The sequence below is a fragment of the Daphnia magna genome, linkage group LG9 (assembly GCF_020631705.1).
Source record: "Daphnia magna isolate NIES linkage group LG9, ASM2063170v1.1, whole genome shotgun sequence".
Lineage (NCBI taxonomy): Eukaryota > Metazoa > Arthropoda > Branchiopoda > Diplostraca > Daphniidae > Daphnia > Daphnia magna.
In genome coordinates this window covers 974,694-995,789 of record NC_059190.1, presented here as the reverse complement: position 1 = coordinate 995,789, position 21,096 = coordinate 974,694, and the positions used below count along the sequence as shown (strand labels likewise).

Below are 21,096 nucleotides of genomic sequence, written 5' to 3'. Positions count from 1 at the left end.
GTTGCTCGTCTCTTTTAGCCGAAGAATTTCGTTTGCTGCCAGAAATTCGTCTGCTACAAGGGGATGAACAACAAACCATTCACAAACAATAGCTAAATAAAAATAAACCAGATAGAACTAGGACTAGAAAAAAATTTGGAAATGAAAAATGAATAGGGTACCCTCTGCTAGGAAGAAAAGGGGGAAAATCTTAATTATATTTATGAAAACTTATTTTTTAACATGAAGAAGTTGGTTTCTCCATAAGACGCTGCAGCCGCAGCAGACCAACTTGGACACAAATGAGATTTTCGCATTTGTGGAGAACGTGCAACGTAGGATGTTTTACTGCTCTATTTAAAGAAATGAAGTTTATAATTTTTCGTTGACACTTCTTCCGAAAAGTTGTCTGAACTAACTGTAAGGAAAAAATAGAAACATAACTTAAAATTTATTTAAATATGATTTTATTACTTTTAAAAATGTACCGAATTTAGAACAATAGATATTATTATAAGTCCTGCGACGATGATCAAGAATGGTGAAATAAAAATGAAAGTACATATCATGACAATGCAACAAATTTACAAATCGAATCGACGAATCGACGTTTGAGCCATTGCATCCCAGACAACACAAGTTTTACCAATATAACAGGATATTCTTGCGTCTAATAATCCTATAAATCTGACCACTAAAATACGGTACCACGGGGAACGTTTTCGCCAGTGACGTTGAAGACCGACGAAGACGAAATTGCCATTTGATTAAACTCAAAGCATCCGTGATGGGATCGCATATCGGCAAAATACTTGCCGACGGTCTGCCAGTGATAGAAAGCCAGAAAAATGATGATGTGCCACCACTGCAAAAGAACAAAAAGGTAAATACGAGAAATTTTTGCACACAAAACGATTTAATCAACGATTTCGCGCAGCAATGTAAGCTGGATTGAATTCGCAACTCACCTGGTGTGAACTACCAATGAAGTCAACGGAACCTGTTGATTTCAAGGAATGTCAAGAAGTAATTACGACATAAATATAATCAAAAGACACAAGTATCCTCACCTGGGAACCAAATCTCGGGTACTTTAGTGACATAGAAGAATAAAGCTAAGCCACAAATCAGGTACATGATACCAATCTGGCTAACCAAATCCTGCGAGTAAAAAAAAAAATTTAGTTGACAGACGTTAGAATAATAACGAATGACGTCAAAAACGTACAAACACATTTGGGGTACTAAATCCACCATTCTGCCAAATCCAGTGAAGGCACGGAAGGAATCCAAAACAACTCCACGAAACAAAGAAGATCAAGCGAGTGAGGCTGTAATCGTCCGTAAGAAATTTTGGTGTTGTTTGGAGGACCAAGGCCACCACAAATAGAGTTCCACTTACGGTGATGTAGATTGTTCTAATTTCCTGTGAATAATTGCAAAAAGAAGAAAAAGTTTGATTTTAAAGCTAGAATCTCAGAAATGGATGCGTTAATTATAATTGATTCTTGTTGCAGCATCGTTTCATCTTGAAACGATGGGTATAAGCACCGTTGTTATACCGGATGCAAAACTTTCGTCCACACCAACTTTCGTTTTCTCTTTTCTCTTCACACACATAAAACGGACCTACTCCAGCTGGAGCTGATATAGTTCAAGGACGGCCGTGTAGTGACTTTGACCTACTTTAACTTTCTCTTTCGATTTCATTCACCACATGGCAACATATTTCAGCGAGTAGCATTTTTAAATGGAGGAACCTGATAGTCCATTAACTTTAGGCTATTATAGTACATTACATCAGTTGTTTTTGTTTTTTTTTGCATATAGGTGCTTTATGAACTTCAACAGATAAAGAAAAGGCCTGGATAAACAAAATAAAGCGACCGTTGGGAGTAATGTCCTAAGTTCCCTTGACGGACTGATAATTCGTCTTAAATCGGTATCATGGAAATGAAAACCGAAGTTGTAGTCCTCGGTAGATAGACCTATGGGGGAAAGGGATATAAAATAGATCAAACAATCCCAAGAGTCTTACGTTCTGGCACCAGAAGGCGTAATAAATCCCGGTGGTGTAAATAGCCAAGAGGCTGAAGGAGATGCCACATAAGTCGTAGGAGAGCCAGCAGTGGTAAAAATCTTTCGAATGACAGCAAAATGTGTGATAGCCTGTCGACATAGCCATGCAAATCTACGAGAAATAAAAAATAATTAGTTGCTAGAAACAACAAACGAATTGGTCAATCAGATATGGATCCCACGAACCTGGAAACAGGAAACTATCAAGAGGCTGATGGCGCTGTCTTGCCATGAAATGTCATTGCTGTTGACCAGCTGAAGGACTTCATCCACAGTGAAGTAGGCGAAATAGATCCATCCGAGCAAGTGAGTCCAAGCATTGAGCGTTTCATTCGTCCACCAAAACAGGCTAAAACGACAAAGAAAACGAAAGGACATTTTGAACAGATTGTTGTGCAATTCCATTTCTATCGTCTTATTGCTGTGCGATTGGAAAATTTTTACGATACAACCAACCGGTTAAGAAAGTTTTTAGTTTTACGGTTCAAATTGCAATCCGCCTGTCACTGCTTCTGTAGTTGATCAATAACTTTCAGAAATTCCATGGTGCAGAACTGCTCACCATTTTGGGGGTACTCTGACCAGACTGTCTATTTTTACTCCGAGCTTGCATAGACTCACACACTTGTAGAGGCAAATTACATTGAGGTTAATGCGTGAGCACGTTCTTTTAATTAGAGTGTGGTTTTCTTTGTTTTGCTTCAAAGTTTTAACAATTTCCTTGCATCGGGCGTCATGTGTTCTGGCAGCCGTTCAACTCTGGCCCAGACAAAACCCCCCAAAGAAAGTGAAAGTTTCTACCCGTTGGCTGCGATATGCGTTCAATGTAGAGAATGTCCTAGAAAATAAAAATAAAGAAACAATCTACGGATTTCTGAAGATTACTACTGCCATGTGGAGTGAAAAAGCGAAAGTTGTTCGTTGACCAAAATGACGCATTTGGAAAAAGAAAACATGAAATACATAAAAATTCTGCCTGTCATCGGGACTTTTCACGCATTGGCGATTGATGCGTCTTGACCCGTGAAAGAATCATACTTGTTTTTGCAAAAACAAGCTGACAATCGAAGTTACTTTTTCGTTTTTTTGTTTTTTGTTCTACTGTTTGATTTTGTTTTACCTTCTGATGCACGTAACGATGCACAAATTAGTGCGATAGCCTCTATAGATGAACGGGTTGAACTGGAGAAAAGTTGGAGCTTCGTGAAAATTGACCACAACCGGTTGCGGAATGGCTACAGTCGTTGGAGATGGTGTTCCGACGATCGAAGTATTGGATTCCGACCTTAGCAAGCGCACCTCGCTCGACACGCTGCTGCTCCGGCTGCTGCTGGTCGAAGACGCGAGTTTGTTGGAGCAACACTTGTTCCGATTGTTGTTGGGTTCGTACGATTCCGACGTCTTCCGTAAATGACGGGGAGAAATGGAACGGCTACGCTTCCGCCTGCGGAGCCTGACATCCACGAAAGGATCGCTCTCCACTTCCGGAGTGCGGCGGCATTGTATCAGACGTTTCGAATCAGACAAAATACCCCTAGAAACTGCAATGGTGAACCGAGAATAAGGCGGGAAAGATGTTTCCGAGGACGATAGGACCACTTTTCAGTCCTGCTCAAGGGAATGCATGCATCTGCACCTGACCAATCTCGGTTACCGACTGGCTGGACTCGCCGGGCGGAGCGTGTTGCACACCAATTCAATGTACTCTCTTAACCGCATGGTGGCGCCTTCTCCGCGGGCTATTTTTTTCATTCTGAGGGCAGCTGCGGCCTCTTTTCTTTTCGTGGTTGTATGGTATCTAAACCAAAGTCGCAACAGGAATCTAGCCGACCCCTATTAGGATCGTTTGAATCTTGGCCCATGGTATTTAAAATAAAATGTTTAATACTATTCTCTCGAGACGATGTGGCCTCCAAATTCTGTCACAGATATATTATGGGGGAAATATTTTATTAAGACAGTGCCATTGATTTCTTAAGGAGGAAGAAAACACTAAAATGTTTACCTTGAAAAGAGAAAAAAAAAAAGGGCGTGACGACTAGAGTTTCTCACTTTCTATCGCGCGATCACTCCACTCGGAACAGGCTCGAGTTCAGTTCGGTTTTGGGATTCACACGCCGCATCATGTAATAGACATTTCCATACATCATTCATACGCTTTCACTTAGGCCTTCGGCTTAAAATGGGGAATAATTTCCAAGCTTACCTTGAGTGCAGTACTATATAGGGAGACGTCAAAGAACAATGACGAATGAACCGGGCGACCAAGGCGCTTCTCGTATGGTTGGTAGATCGAAGGGGCCGGTCGATTCCATTTAGGATTCGTATGGCAGAAGGTCATGACTTTTGATCGTGACCGTGATTTAGCTTTTTCGTCGGCAGAGCGAGACAGTCAACAACGGGTTTGGGGTTAGACAGTCTGCTTCTGAAATCTGAATACAGTTTTTTTTTTTTATTGGCGTTGCTTTCGGCGAAATGAGAGAATCTCAATGCCATTTAAACTGGATGACTAGCTGTGTGGCCTTTTTTTTATTATTTTATGGCACGATAAATATTTTCGGATTCGTAACAGGGGAAAATACTAGCGGAAGCAATACGACAAGAACCGATTTCCTGGATGCTATAGCAATCAGTTTTACCATTTCCCGAAAAAAGGATCAATTCTTGAACCATTTCCTCCACGTGTGCAAAATAAAAGATTGAGCGACACGTGTACGGGTAAAAAGAGCCGCACGGAAGACGGCATATTGATTTTAATTGGGCTTTTCAAAACGCAAAACGTTCCGAAAATGATAAGATTGTGGAATATTCTATCAATCAGCATGCGCACGGATAAGCGGACACCCGAAAAATTAGCAACTATTTTAAAAGCATCCGAACATTCGCGAAGCAAAAATTTGGCCGTCTGACCGTCTATCCGTCTTTCCCGTCGGTAACACAGAGGAACATTTAATATAGTCATCAAAGTGACGAAATATCAATTTGAACTCACCAAGTGACTTGCAGAAACCATTTACTCCCGAAATCGCCCTAGCTCGCGTTTCATTTCGATCTTTCTAGACTGTGACGGCCCAGTTGCAGACACAGCATATAACTTTTCCATTGGCTTTCTAAAAGAAAAATAAAGAAATAAATAAACAAACAAACAAAAAATAAAATAAAATAAAATAAAATAAAAAGGAGAGTACCGAAAAATTAGTTTCGAAACGAAATAATCACCAGAAAGAAGTTTCATCATGAGAAAATAGGCCGATGAAAATATCTGTCGGTTGGGAAGATATGTTGCCCGTCGAGACGTCGACGCCTTATGGCGACCAAGTAACGTCCATCGAGACTTTCGCTTTCGACTTTCTTATTGTTTTGATCCATCGAACGATATTCGTGACGTCATACGACCTCGCCAACAAAGTCCTAGTATTCAAATCCTTTCAAGTCCAAGTTCAACAGTTACAATCAGAGGCTAAAAGTTTTTAACGCCAATATTTCTCTCGCCAAAATGGCAGTAACAAAAATTTCTCTTACCTTGACTGAAGGTACATTGCATGTTCCAGACGTCGTTAAGGTCCCGAATTTCTTTTTTTAGTTGTTCTCAACGACTCTAGGATGGCCTGCGAGGTTTTTCGAAACACCTATTTTTAAATTTAAAAAAAAGAGCGCGAACTTTGGCTCTTCAAAGCCTGTCTCGGTATGCCACGAAATAGTTGTTTCTACGGGCGGTCAATTTCAAAGTGTTGCTAACTCGGTTTTCAAGCTTCTACAGTACGACTTATTTATATTCGCGCATTCGTGCCAAATCATATTTAAGGCGATTGAACCTTTCCATCGTAAGCCTGTGTCTCTTTCGATTTCGAAACCACGTAACACGACAGCGTCATTTGGTACTGTCGTGTACTTTCACTCGTTCACGCATCACTTCACCACGGCAATATTAGAAATGTTTGTTGTTTAAATGCCTGATTACAATGTTAAGTTAAATTCGCAATGCGTTCCAGAGCAGGCTTTTTTTTTCTTTCTACCTTGTGACGCAAAAAATACTTGTCCAGTATGCTTGAATAGACAAGAGCAGGTAACCACATTTTCATGCGATATTGACTTTAGCGATAACGACCCATTAGCTGTTTACAGGGCCTTGAAACTGGAATCTGACCTAGTGCTGATATCTCCTGCGAAAACAATGTAGTAACCAAGCAATTTATGTAAATCGAATTTTAAACAACCCACCTTGTACTCCGATCTCCGGGGGCAACAAATTGCGATTCAACTACGTGCCATAATGTCCCAAAAGATCTTTGACCCTACATATTTTCACCACTTCATTTTCTACTCAGATTCAGTCACATTTGATCATATCGAGGTCACGGGACTTTGCCTTTTCCGAATTGTAATTGTAATGTTTGCTGATCGGAGCTTGAAGCGGGAGAAAAAAGATTTGATATTCCCCTGATACGCCCATTACTTAATCGCGTTTGGAAATAGAACAATTGTACATGCCTGTAAACAAAAACAGCAAGTTAAATGGGTCACTAAGCCTAAAACGCAATATTATCGCTATCTGTTAGGGAGCCAGATTGCACGCTCACGATTTTGCTTCGCACATTCGACAACGGCTCAGAAGCTAGCAACACGAATCAAAAGTGAATGCCTTGCTTGGGTCATCATCGCCGTTGGAATTTTTTCCTCACTGCTTGGATTACTTCTAGATTATCCCTAGACGGCCTAATAGGGAGTTTCTCCTGTCATTGCAGTATTTTTTGTTTTTATTTTTACTCAACCCTTCACTTGGTACAAAACATAGGTGAAAAAAAATGAATTGAGGGCAAAACGAGCAAATGGGAAAGGGAGCGGGGAGGAGGGTCTAGCAGCCGGTTTTCATATAACACGGATTGACATGATCCCGTCTTTCAACGAAATTGTAAGGCAAAATAAAAAAGGAATTGAATCAAGGCATTATGGGACCAAAAAATAAAGAAAACAAAGGGTACGAGACAAAAATGAAATGGGGAAGGAAAAAAACCAAACAAAGGCCTACACGATGCGTATCCCCATCTCGTTTATGAAATTGACGACATCAAACAAAAAAAGACTCGTATGGAGAAGCATAAGAGAAGTCAGTGAGAGGATCAAAGAGATAAAGTGCATGTAACAAGGCAAAGAGAGGGGGATAATAATAATACACCCAACAAACTACATTCACAATTCGCTCGCAGCAATCCCAATGACATCGTCAACCTCTGTTATTTATATCAAAAATGAAAAACAAGAGATAATAGAGAAATGGAGGTGCAAAGAGGGTAAATTAACTTGGGAAAGGTAGAAGGAAAAAAAACTAATGTCGCAAAGATGGATTCACAAAATTCGATCTGACAAAGAAAACGCTTCCCACTTTTTTTTGTGCACGTTTTGCTTGCAAAATCGAATACAATCAAGAGAATGCCAAAAGCAAATGCAAGAGGGAAGGGTCGGAAGACGGACAACCAAAATTTTCAGGATAAGGGAAAGGGGGAGGTCTATATAGGCTTCCCTACCCAATATATGGCTGGTCACATCCGACACTCTTTTCGAGTTCCATCTACGTAAGTACCTCCAGCACGTTGTTTCGTCTTCTAGGTGCGTTCCAAAATAACATAAATATAAAAAAAAAGAACCGACCATTCACCCAACACTAGCGCACCCTTCAGATAATTCATTTTCATCTTTCGAAGTTTAAGTTTTTCTTGTTTTTTTTTTGGCTCTTTGCGTTGTTTGTTTTGTTGTGTATGTTTAATCTAAACCCAAAGAATCATATCTACATTCTAACAGATGACAATTGGGTCAAAAAATTCCGAGAGTCACGCTCATCAATAGGTCGTACGGCAAAGGAAAAATGAAAATTTAAAAAAAGGGAAAAAAAAAATAAACAAAAAAAAATACACATACACATGATTGGGAAATATCTTCAGATTCCATTGCCTCATTTTGTCGACTCTTTCCTTCCAGATACAATGAATATCCCAACTGTTATTTTTATGTTGCTGTTGCCGTTAAAGGCCGTCTTCTTTACTTTTTTTTTTTTGTATCATTGTCTTCACGATCATTTGTTATCGTGTCTTTATTGCTGGCTCCATTTCAACCAAACCTAAAATTAAAGAGAAAATGTCACACTTGTTTCTTAAAAACCATAAAGAAAAGAAAAGAAAAAAAGTGAAATCACAAAACAGAAAGCTTACCATGCCAGCATCAGAGAGTTGCTGATCGCCCACAATAGAGTTGGGCGACGGCCCACTCCCTTTACCCTTCATGTTGGAGCCAGGTCCAATCCACATTCCATTAACGCTGTCAACTCCGTGCTGTTCTCCAGGTCCGCCTGCAAACATCGGTCCCATCGGTCCGCCAGGCATGCCTGGTGGAGGCATACCATTCATAAAAGCGGCTCCATGGTGTTGGTGATACGGGGTATTCGAATTGGGCCCTCCGTTCATTCCGACCCCTGACTGTGCTGAAAACTGCATATCCAGAGATTCATTTCCATCCGACATGCCCTCCATCTGGCGTTGTAACAGGGTGTGATGATGTTGATGGTGGTGATGATGGTGCCCCATGCCTTGCTTCTGTTGCAAATATGAAAGGCCTCCGTCGTCATTTGAGTTGGGTGCAGGGACAGACACGTTGGGCCCATGAAGTCCTGAAAGTGCCATCCAATCATTGGGACTGAGGCCAGGGGGCAAAGTGGATGGATTCATAGCGGAAAGTGGAGGTGCCATGGGTCCTGCGCCACTGGCATTCATATCAGCACCGGGAGCGGTGTGATATCCCCACAAACCGAGGTCAGCCGGTGAAAAACCGACACCACCAGCTCCGTGAGGTGGTCCAGGAGTCCGACGAGTCATGGCTCGCTCGGTACCAATCGGCCTCAATAATTTGCGTTGATCGTCCTGCATGGAACGATGTTGAGAGTGTTGATGTTGTTGGTGTTGCGGAGGGCCACCAGAAGCCCCGTACGCATCATGGTTCTGTCCTCCCGAATTACCGTCTACATGACAGGTAAAATGTCACACACACACACACACAAAAAAAAGAATTGTTCAAAAAATGAATTCGTAAATTAAATTCTACACATTTTACCTAATAATCCCCCACCCGTTTGGGTGGATGGAGGTGGACCAGACATCCTGTTGGCTACTCCAGGTCCGGGGTATCCCATCATGCGATGAAGGTCGCTGGCAGATGCGCCAAACGGTGTACCGATAGGTGGAGGGTAGTCCGTCCCGAAAGTCTGGCTTGGCATGTGCTGATGTTGTTTCATATCACCACCGTTGGCTGAACCGAGGCCATAGCCAGACGGAGGGAAAGAGATTCGATTGCCAACGCCGTACATTTGGGAAGGATAGCCTTGCTGCTGTGGTCCACTGCCACCTCCTCCCCTGCTGGTTGCGAAATCCGGAGCGTTGGGATTGAGTTTCGCCGACGCCGAGAACGAGGCTGATAATGAAGAGTTGTTATACCTCGGGGGTCCGCCCATTCCCGGAGCCAGGGGGAATGATGGTGCCTGTCGCATATTGTCTACTCCTCCACCGCCCATCGGTCCTGTTGGCCTCGTGATTCCGTAGAAATTGGGCATTGGCAACCCGTCGAACTGAGACTGCTGCTGCGAAGGATCGTGCTGCATTCGACTTGTCGCCGTTGCAGGACGCATCCGCACGGTGGCCGATGGACCACCTGGAGCCAGCGAAGCAGCAGGAGGCGGAGGCATCATGTGCGAATCTGGCGGACCGCCCGACTGCTGATTTGACTGCATGTTTCGAGTTCCGACAGGACCTAAAGGTTGAATCGGAGTCGGGTTAAACAAGGGAGGTGTCCCAATCCGTGGCGGTGGTGTTAGCGGGTGCGGACGGCTGCCGACTGGAGCTCGAATAGGACACGAGCTCGGAATCGGTGTTCCCGGAGCGCTGGATGCCAATGAAGTCGGCAAGTCCATCGATGACATTTCACTCTGTGATTGGTTAGAGGCTGTCAAATTCCCACGGTAGCCAGGTGCTTTTGCTGCATCCACAACATGAAGAGATGGTCCAAGGTCCGCCTGGTGGCCGGTTAGGGAGTTAGACAAGGACGTGGGAGTCTTAGACGGTATGGGACTGACTCCAGCAGCAGCCACGCTAGCGAAATTCTTTGACGACGATTTCGAACCCTGCTGTTGTTGCTGGAGCTCCCTGGCCCACATGGTTTGTTGCGCCACTTTGCTGAAGAGATTGTTAAACGGCGAATAATCTTGAACAGGACTGGCAGAATTAGGCCTTGAAGAAACCAAGCTGTTTGAATTGGGAACGGAGACCGAAGACGAACCAGAAATGTGCTGGGCTTGGCCACTGCAGACGGGTCCCAGTTGGTTCATTTGCGCTTGCGAAGTAGCAGGCTGCGGCTGTTGTTGGACTGGAATTTGCTGTTGTTGACTTGTCACTAGAGAGGCAGACATGAGTGGAGATGTTTTATCCGACACCTTAGATGGCGCCTGAGGAGCGATTTGCTGCGGAGATAGTTTGGCCGGTGGTGCTGGGATTTGACCCGAAATGACCGGGGTAGTGCGCGTCGAGGCTGAACTACTGGTAGTTGGAACTGACGCGCTGCTACCGGCCACGGTGTAAGACACGACTGGCTTCATCGCTGCAGAGGATGTGGTAGCAGCTGGAACGCTAGCAATGGCTTTCTTCGCTGCGGGTGCGATCACTGTTGGATTAGCTTCAGGAAACAATTGACGCACAGCTCCACTCTTCTGCTGTTGCTGTTGTTGTTGCTGCTGCTGAACAAGCAAAGGAGCCGAGGTAACGGGTGGGGTCTTCGATCCTGAGGTAGACACTACCTTTTTGGGAGAGGAAGCAGCGACAATCAGGGTATTGATAGCTCCCCATGCAACAGTACTTGGAACAGGAGCAGGCTGACCAGAAACTGGAGCAGTTGTTGTAGGCTTGCTGGATGCGATTGTCGTGGCGGATCGGGTTACTTTAGGCTGGGATGCAGCGGATGCCGTCGTTGCGGTCGCGGATTTCCCTCCGGCGCTTGTAGCGGAGGCTCCTGCTTTTGCCGCTGCATTGGCGGCTCGGAATTTGGCCATTAACTCGTTAAACTCTTTCTCAGGTTCTTTGATCAATGCGCTGATGAGTTGCTGTGCCTGGCGGATGGATTCCGCCAGACCTTTATCAAAACCGTACGGTCACCCTGGCCTTTGCCTTGTTTCTCAATCTCAATGTGGGCACCGGAAATTTCACGGATGGCATTGATGTTGCATCCTGCTCGGCCAATGACACGGCTAATAGCGTTCGAAGGAACAGTCACTTTCTTCGATCGCTCAGAGCTTTGTATAACGGACAAGGTACCCGATGAACGGTCGCTAGATTGGCTTTTCTTCCCTCCAGCTGAAGTTGAGCCCAAATTTGAACTCGAGTTCTCCCGACTGCTGACTGGTCCTCGACGTACAACTTCCTTCCAGCCTTCTTCCCTCTTGACGGGCCGTTTGGGACTTGTCAGAGAAGTGGGTGACAACGATTTTAGGGCCGATGGAATATTATTCATTTCTTTTAGTGTGTCCAATTCCGGGCCATTACGTTGCTGATGTTGACTCGGAGGAGTAGGCATCTTGGCCGATTTCTCGGTTGCGATAATCAAACTATCCAACAACACGTTTTCCTTCTTCCGTTTGCTGGCCCGGCTCGACAATAGAGATGAATCTTCGAAGGTGCTGGTGGTGACCAGTGGCGGCGGAGATGTTTTCTTGGTAAACTGCTGAATCTCCGGTTCCATTTCTTTCTCCTTTCTTTTCGAAACTTCAACAACGACAGCATCTTCCACGCTGATGGCGGCATCGAATGCGGCTGTTTTGGCGCCTTTCTTACTCTTCTTGGCTTTGGAAGATTGCTTCTCTTCTGCTTCCTTGTTATTATTAGTCGGAGGAGGTTCCACAAAATCAGGAATATCACCTGTTTCGCTCATTGCATCCTCTCCGTTTTCGCCATCTTTATCATCGTCGTTATCGTTGCCATTTTCCTAAAAAGAAATCATGAACTTATTGGACTGAAATACGAGCAAATTTGATTAAACAGCACATAATTTTTTTGCGAATTATAGAAAAATCTAACGAGTTACTACCGACAACTAAACAAACATAAATAATAAATGGACCGGAAACACTGCGGTCAGACCTGGGAATCGTTATCGAGGTCGTCGCTCTCGGCACGACGTTTCTCTTGCTTTTTTCCTGCTTCTTCCTCTTCTTCTTTTCTCGCTTGCGAGCCGCAGCTGCTCGTTTCAAATCTTCGCGAATCTTTTCCATATCGAGCTCATCAAGTAAGTTAGCGGCATTTTTATTGGCCTCGGCTGCCTGGTGATCTTTGGCTGCTCGGATAACCTCCATGCAATGATGGCATTTTTAAGAAGGTCCTTATCGACAGCCGTCGAAATGAATCGTGTCATTTCCTGATCAGAGGGGAACTGAGTCACTCGTTTCACCATCCATTTCACAACTTTAACGTGACCCTTGCGGAATGCTGCCATTAAACAAGAAACTTTGCGGTTGTCCTAACAGCAAATAACAATACAGTCAGAAATATGAAGAGATAAAAATCAAAATCAACGAATTTACCTGCGAATCGATATCTGCCTTGGCTTTGTACAGCAGCTCCACCACTTCTAGGTGTCCACCATTTGCAGAGAGCCACAGAGGTGAATTGCCTTTCTTATTTTTGACATCGGCCTGAGCACCACGTTGCAGTAAAAGTTCCACAAAGTCGACATGACCCTTGTCGGATGCAATGGTGAGCGCAGTGTCGCGCGAAGAGGGTACGGGAGGCGCGTTGACGTCAGCGCCGTAGTCAAGGAGTACTCGGCCGACTTCAACGTAACCACCGCTTGCTGCCTCCATCAAAGGAGTTAATCCAGTCTTGGCACGGTGTTCCACATTGGCCTTTTTCTCCAGTAGAAGTTGCACGACCTCGTGTCTTCCTTGGAAACACGCTAAAGTTAGCGCAGTGTTTCTGTTTGTCTCGATTTGGGCATTAATGTCACTGCCCATCTCCAATAATGTCTTAACGGCAGCCACATGACCATTCATAGCGGCAAGCATTAACGGCGAAATGCCTAGCTTGGATCCCGTGCGCGAGTTGATCTCGGCGGCGTGGGCCAACAGCAGTCGGATAATGTTAACATAACCGCCTGAAGCGGCCAAAGAGAGAGGCGTGTAATCCGAAACGTTGCGATGCTCCTTGTTGGACCCACGGTTAAGTAGGAGTTCGACCACCTCGTAGCGACCACCTGAACATGCTAACGAGAGGGCTGTATCCTTTGTCCGCTCAGACTGGGCTTCGATGTTAGCGCCATGATTAAGCAAAACTTCGACAACCTTTTCGTGCCCGGCTGTGGCGGCCAAGATCAACGGAGTAAATCCTTTCTTGTCACGGTGCTCGATGTTGGCGTTCCTGGATAGGAGCAGCTCAACTAATTCCTCGTGGCCACCCGTACAAGCCAGTGTCAGTGCAGTATCATGATTTGAATCCGTTTCGGAATCCAGATCCAGCATCGGTAATAAAGGTTGACTGTATTGGCTAGCAGATGTTGCGTTAGGAACAACTGCACCTCCCGTCACAACAGATGTTCCAGACGGTGGAACGGAAGCAGGAACTGGAAGACCACCGGCAGACGACATCCCAGCAGCACCTGCAGGCATGCTTGCATAGTGCGCTGAAGGTATGGAGGCTGCCATAGACCCTGGAGGGACAGATGCCGTTCCAGGCGGTACAACACCAGGTAGGAAGGAAGAATAGTCGGGATTGTAGTCAGCGTAATCTACAAAATCAGGATCGAAAGCAGCCTGTCCAGTTTGAACAACGCCATTGACCCCAGTTAATCCTATTCCTCCTATGGCTAGTCCTACGAGAAGAAAAAAACGTGGTCAAATAAAATGGAGGATACAAAACAAAGATCAGAGGGCAACTTACCGCTTGCATCAGTAGTAGGAGCAGAGTACATCTGCTGTTGCGTTGCCGCAGATGCAACTTTCGATTTTTTACCACTTTTGGTCTTTTTATCCGTTGAGGAGCTGGCCAATTGGACGGAAACGGGAAGCGAACCTCCAGAAATCTGAGGTTGCTGTTGCTGATCGCCGGTGGTGGCTGGCGGATGCGGAACCGTAAAAGTTCCCATATTAAATCCCGACCATTTCGTGTCCAACGTACCTGGTGCAGCCACAGAAGTAGGGCCGGCAGAAACCATTGGCTCGAGAGCTGCTTGACCTGTCGCTGTAAATGAGCGAGGAAAAGCAAGACGAATGACATACCTTCGCCAGGGTCAATTTTAAATGAATTCATTCTGAAACTTACGTATTTGTAGCGACTGCAGCCGTATTTGCTGGTGAATTGCCAAACTTGGCGTTTGGGAAGTGACTACTTGAAGACCGGACGCAGAAACGGAACCTGTCTGAACATTGGTCGTCGAGGCAGACTGTAATTGCTGATAATGAATTAAGGTGGTTGAAGGTGATCCATTTCCAATCTAATTGAAATGTCTGAATTACAACGCTGTCTGGGACAGGAATAATTCATGTTGTTTACCTGGGCATTCGAACCCGAATAGGCAGAACAGGGTATTGAAACATTGGTCCCCGACAGAGGTTGAAAGGTGATTCCCGTGACACACTGAGCCGTGGATCCGTTGGGTAACGCTGCGCTCTGGACTTGTATGCCGATATTTGCCGCAGCAACCGAAACATCTTGAGTCGCAAAAGGGGAACAGGAGCCCCAGTGACTTGCAGGCCTCCGGTTGTGGAACTGCACGACGAATCCTCACTGGACGTGTTGTCAATGGGGCGTTTCTCGGCACGGATTGGAGATTTCACTTCATCGCCTAAACATATTCAATATTTTAAAAAACAATGATTAACACATCATGACACATCAAAACTTTTGAATAAAACTACCGTTGACATCGTCGCTATTGTAAGGTGGAAACTTTGCAATGGCTGCCGTGTCCGCGATAACATCACCATCGAGGTTGTTTCTTTCAACTCGACTGGCCGTTGCCGGCTGAACACTTCCACCACCAGCCGCCGCAGCAGCCAATGGAGGTATCTGCTGCTGAGGGAAAGCTAGCTGCTGTTCAACTTGGAGCTGAAACTGTCGAATTTGTTGTTGAAGTTGTTGTTTTTGCTGAAGAATCTGCTGGACACATTGCTGAAATTGGGCCGTGGCTGCTGCCGCCGATGGACCTTGGGCCGCACCAGCGGTGTAGGCCGGTGCCAAAACTTGTTGCTCCAATTGCTGAAGTTGTGCCACATTTTGCTGAAGCGCAGCCAACTGCGCCTGATTCTGGAGGGCGTTTTGTTGCAAAGCAGCCAAAGTGGCTTGATTTTGCTGCTTCAAATGTCTCTGTTGCATTACCTGCTGCTGCAGGTGTTGATTCAACTGTTGCAACTGCTGTAGTTGTTGGAGTTGTTGTAGCCGTTGCAGTTGCTGGCATTGTTGTTGTTGTTGCTGTTGGACCGCATTAGCGGGAACTTGCCAGTGTTGTTGATGTGCTTGTTGAATTTGGGATGTCTGTTGCTGCTGCTGCTGTTGCTGTTGTTGAGGAGCAGGCTGCTGCTGCTGCTGTAGTAGTAGTTGTTGTTGCTGCTGCTGCTGCTGCTTCTTGAGAATCTTGTTTTCCTTCTTGACTGCTTTGGCTTTTGGTCTTTCGGCTGGGGGTAGTGAAGCCGGTGAAATGGCGGCAGGCGTCACAGCATTAGAGGCGTTTGTGCTGGGCGCGGAACTGCTACTGACAACGTTGGGGTTCGTGACTATGACGCTTTCTCTCGGTTGCTGTTGTACCGGCTGTGGAAGGATCGAAGGAACTGAAGGGGAAGGCGTAGTCTGGTTGGGCACAGGTGGGGCGGGCGACGGTCGGGTAGATTCAAACTCAAGAGGAGGGAGCTCTTCAAGGAGTTTGACAATGTCTTCCAAATTAACGGGTGTCGGTGTAGTCAGACCCACAAGGGTGCTCCCTCCCATTCCACTCCCGCCGGGTCGATTCAATTCAACCTCCATATTGAGCATGTGCGTCAATGCGGCAGCGGTTGCCGGGCTTAGAGCCGTACTATGACTCGATTGAGAGCCAGACGTGTTACTGGCCTGTGATGACCATTGGGCTCTATCTCGCAATTCACGTTCGATCTTCTCTAATTCTTCTACCAATTGGGATTTCTCAAATGAAAGTCCCTCAGCTGACAGAGGGAAGCGGACCGGCAACAGTTTACTTTCCGAGGAAATACTGGCCGTCGAGGTGACGGTACCAGATGGATGCTCACAGGAAGGTGGCGCGACGTTCTTCGTCCCCGCCGAAGATGGATGTTCAGATTCGGCCGCGGGAGCGACGGGGGTGGAGGTGGATGTTTCAAGCGGCTTCTTAGTCAGCATTTTCTGGGCGGCCGCCGCCAATGTTGAGATTGAATGGTTTCCTCCCGCACTCGGACTTAGATTGGACGATCCGGTGAGAGGGGTCAGAGAGGCTGCGATGGCTGGCAGCGAGGTATTGGGCGAATGAAGGCTGGTTAAGGCAGCGGCAACTGCTCCCTGCGGTTCCGGTCTTCCTCCCAGTGCAGTGGTAGGAACCGTAGTGGTCACTCCTCCGACAGGCGGCACTCGCGGTGCTGCCGTAGGAACTGAATCCGTGACTACTGCAGGTGATGGAACAATCGAATCCTCCGATGCGATAGGGACCACTTGGCCACTTGAGTTCATGCCCGGTGGTAGTTGGGCTTGATCGGGTGTCACCAGGATGGAACTGGGATAGTCGAGTAGCAACTGCACAACCTGAGTATGCCCGCTCTTCGCCGCTTCTATAATCATGGTCGAATTGTCTTTTAAACGATGAAATGGATTGGCCCCGTGCAGGAGCAAAAGCTCTACGACTGCCAAATGGCCACCGGCGCAAGCCAAAGAGAGCGGTGTGTGATCATTGTTGGTAGTTTGCCTGTACGGAAAAAATAATAAATCAACACGATTACATACTGACTTAAAAGTCTAGCCATTATTAGTTGATTTCACCTGTGAACATCGGCTCCTTTTGCAATGAGAAACTGAACGGTACAGAGGTGACCGGCCCTGGCTGCTTTCATAAGAGGTGTACGTCCTCCTTCAGACGCATGTTCCAAATCGGCGCCGTATTGCAGAAGCAATTCAGCCACATCGGTATGTCCGTTCTCGCACGCGTAAGTCAAAGCCGTATCCCCGTTCCCGTTTGAGCGTGAACATTGGCGCCAGCTTCTAGAAGATAACGGACCTAACAAAAAGACCCAACGACATTAGGAATTTGTAACATATTAATGATTTCAGTCTTAACAATACACACCAGATCAAGATGGCCCTCTTGCGCTGCTTCCATAAGTGGCGTGGATGCTCCTAGTTCGATATCAGCACCGGCCTTGATGAGAAAATCGGCAACTTCAGAGAAGCCCCCACAGCAGGCAAGAGTCAAGGCTGTCTCTTGCGTCTCCTCAGTCTGTGCGTTGATGTCGGCGCCCTGACTAAGTAGCAACGCTACCATTTCTTCGTGTCCCTCACGTGCTGCCTCCATCAGCGGCGTGTAACCTTCATCGTTGACCTGGGCGAACAAAATTATTTCAAATGAGAATATACAAACGAACGGAATTCAAAATATATCATTACTTCTTCGATGTTGGCTCCACGTTCCAGAAGGAGCATGGCCAGTTCTACATGACCACCGCATGCAGCCAATGTTAGTGGTGACTCAAAACTGTCGGCGGGCATGTTAACTTGGGCTCCCGAATCGAGAAGAAGCCGGGCAACCTCGACGTGACCATCCATCGAGGCTTCCATGAGAGCTGTGTGCATCTCGTCAGTTTTATGTTCTTGATCGGCACCAGCTTCTAGAAGAAAACGGACCATCTCCAAATGACCCTTGTAGCAGGCCAGAGTCAGGGCAGATTCTTTGAACTCGTTCGAATGGGTGTTGATGCCGGCACCATGGTTCAAAAGAATTTTCGCTACGCCGACATGGCCGGCCGAAGCGGCTTCCATTAGCGGCGTGTGGCCATTTTCGTTATGGTCCTCCACATTGGCGTTGGCTTCCAGTAGGAGAGTGACTACCTCCTCGTGGCCACCAGCACAGGCGTACATTAATGGTGTGTTACCCGATGACGACTGGGCGTTGACTTCGGCGCCGTGTTCCAGCAGCAGGCGAACAATATCCGCGTTACCGGCTGAGGCCGCCTCCATCAGTGGTGTACAGTCGCCCTTGACGCCACGATCTTCTACGTTGGCCCGCATGGCAAGCAACACCTGCGCCAGTTCGTAGTAGCCAGCCGAACAGGCCAGCGACAACAATGACTCGCCTTCCTCCGTGGTTTCGTGAACGCTACGTCCTTCGTCTAGCAAACGCCGCACAGCGGAGACGTCGCCGTCAGTGCAGGCTTCCACTAACGACCTGTAATTAGAAAAAATAATAATAAATAAACGAAACATTCCAACGCGTCTTTCAAAAGGAGCAATTTCTCATATAAGATTTTTTTATTATGTCTTTAAACTGATCTACTTAAAATCCTTTAATCTATCTTATATAACTGCATCCTTTCAGCGTGATAAAAAGCCGTTGGCTTCAAATATCTTTATCAGCTAACCTCCATGAATGAATGTTTTGACTGTTGGGTAAAGTTCGTCGTAGGCGACTTGATCAGCAAAACATTTATCTGTCGTCATGTGCGACCCCTTAGCAAATATTAACCAATAAAATAGTTCTTGCTTACCGGGCTTCTTGGTGAAAATTACTCGAGTTTTCGGATCGCATACGAGTTAATGCCGCAGCGGCTTCGTCCAGTGCACAGGATACGCTGGACGTTAACCGACTGAGTACTTCTTGATCACCGAGTCGTTTGCTGTCTCCTCCAGTTAGTTTACCGATTCCTTTATTTTTCAAAACACACGAGAAAAATATTAAATCAATTTTCTAATTTCCATGTTAAGCTTTCTTTTCAATTACCTGCAGCCTCGAGGAGGGCTTCAATCCTGGCTTGTGTGTCGGGGTCGATGCGTGGTAGTTCGCCAATGCTGTGACCGTCGTGTTGGGCAGCTGCCGCTGCCGCCAGCAGGAATCGTGGCGCGTCCAGCGACGAGGCCGAAGACGAGGGGCATCGGCAGTCGTCCGCACAGCCCTCCACTTCCGACTCCTCCACAAAAAAAGATTCCACCTATAGGTCAATTCCCATTTTCACAATGACACAAAACAACGAGCAACGGTAGCCGAAAGGGGAAAGAGACTTGATAGTAAAAATTGAGATAGAAGAGTAACAAATTTCGAACTTTATTTTTTTGTTTAGCAAGCTTTCGGTTCCTAGTTATTGTTACCCCCATTGAATGAGTTGTAGTATTCGAAAGGCAGAGCCAAATCGGTACACAGACGCACCTAAAAGTTGCTTTAAATAACAGTGGGCCCTTCATTCGTTTCAGGCTTGACAACAGGTGCTTGTCATGTTGCACGAAACGTAACTAAAATGAAAATAAAAATAATGACAGCCGAATCGCATCTAGCTGGAACGATTTGGACTAAAGTGGGACAGTGCTCTGCATTTCAACTTGGTGATTTACTTTCCCTTCAGCTTGACATGTTTCCACAGTTTGCAGCCGGAACTATTTCACCACGTTTCCAAGGGGATCGGGCCAACGCTGTAAGCTTTATAATTTTGGAAAATAGGTGTTCCACAATCCCATTCCAAAATATTTTGCAAATCGGGGGAGAGGGGGGCAACGAACCACCGGAATCCCTGAGAAAAGGCTTCGAAACTCCCCCACCGTATTCCCCCTATATAATCTTTTGCCTCCCTTTTTTTCTTCTCTGCATTCTTTTTGGCCAAATCCCTTGAAAAAGGCCCCCCTCCTCCCTTTCTCTTTCAACCTCTAGTTGTCCCCCAAGTCCAACCATCTGATTTGCCATCATGCAGAACCTAGACTACTTGAACCCTGAATAAACCCCACGCCAAACACGGAAGGATGGACAGGGCCACCAAAAAAAAAAAAAAAACTGTCGATATGATAAACTCTTCTGTGTTAAACGACGATTGTTGCTTGACAATCAGATTAACAGACCAATCAACTGGTACTCCCTAGAAGTTAAAAACTGTAGTAAAATAAAAAAGGCCCTTCTAAGTAGAGCAGTTAAGTAAGTCACGAAAAAACAACTTTGAAAAGCTTCCAGCCTAGAGCCTATTCAAAGCGCAGAGGAAATCATTAATAAACTAAACATAAGCATCACAAACACAATTAGCATCTATCCTGATTCCGATACACTGATGCAAAGGCTTATAACACAAGATGGAACTGAACCGCTTGGCATTTTCATTGGTAAGCTTCCACTACAACTGGGAGTTGTCGCCTAGATTGGTAAACTGATTTTGTTGAGAAGAAATAATCTTCCTTTGCCTTTCAGAAAGCAACTTACCGAAAGGACGTCGTCACTGTCACTGTCAGAAGAATCAGGCATATATTGACGATATGATCTGCTTTGCTTGACTTGTTGGATAGCTATCTCAGTAGCTAGGGCTGTTGAACAAGAGGTGGCTAGGTCTGTCACAGTAACAGTCTTGTGATTCAGATTGGGTGTTGGAGGTTGATGAGTTGATGTTGGGTGGTTGTTGCTTCTGCCCGCGATGTGATTGCTCTTCGGGACGGAATTGCCTTTGCTAGGCTTGCTCGGCTTTGCACTGGCAGCGGACGTCGCAGGAGTAGCTGCTGCTGGGTTGGCCAATGCACGATGCCCGACCTCGTGCTGTTTCACGCAGTTCCTTACACTTTCAGAAGCAGAATTCTGTACCACATTCTGCATCTTCAACAAAGTAGGCAATTGTTGGATACATGGGCCAGTTGGCCGTCTTTAGGCGCTGCTGAGCTTCTTAAATTAACGAGACTTTTCTTTGATCCAAAAATGGGGACTTATCGGTGAGCCTTTGGGTGTATTACAACGACGACAGACTCTCCACTGACCTACTACAGCCGCCATTTGTCTACGTTATTTCGTACAGCCCAATGGATAAAA

The 21,096-nt window shown here is 45.9% G+C and overlaps 2 protein-coding genes and 1 long non-coding RNA gene across 3 annotated transcripts; all 3 read right to left on the bottom strand.

The window, feature by feature from the left end:
• Positions 1-429: 429 nt before the first annotated feature.
• Positions 430-3,660, bottom strand: LOC123475923 (progestin and adipoQ receptor family member 3-like; the record flags this gene model as incomplete). The annotated part of the gene is made up of 7 exons (XM_045179162.1): positions 430-844; positions 948-979; positions 1,050-1,140; positions 1,208-1,405; positions 2,018-2,170; positions 2,245-2,407; positions 3,179-3,660. Coding segments are annotated over 7 exons (1,290 nt in total), but the record flags the coding sequence as incomplete, so codon positions are not given.
• Positions 3,661-3,928: 268 nt separating this feature from the next.
• LOC123475901 lies at positions 3,929-4,258 on the bottom strand. The gene is made up of 2 exons (XR_006651445.1): positions 4,064-4,258; positions 3,929-3,977 (listed from the first exon to the last, which is right to left on the bottom strand). It is a non-coding gene; the product is annotated as an uncharacterized LOC123475901 (long non-coding RNA).
• Positions 4,259-5,703: 1,445 nt separating this feature from the next.
• LOC116929994 (ankyrin repeat domain-containing protein 17) lies at positions 5,704-21,016 on the bottom strand. The gene is given in 19 exon segments (XM_045179161.1): positions 5,704-8,173; positions 8,265-9,067; positions 9,160-11,229; positions 11,232-12,072; positions 12,228-12,281; positions 12,284-12,456; positions 12,459-12,603; positions 12,668-13,950; positions 14,019-14,318; positions 14,400-14,566; positions 14,631-14,922; positions 14,996-17,022; positions 17,097-17,286; positions 17,289-17,331; positions 17,401-17,652; positions 17,718-18,495; positions 18,815-18,971; positions 19,048-19,255; positions 20,503-21,016. Coding segments are annotated over 19 exon segments (10,194 nt in total). The 5' UTR covers positions 20,887-21,016; the 3' UTR covers positions 5,704-8,146.
• Positions 21,017-21,096: the final 80 nt, after the last annotated feature.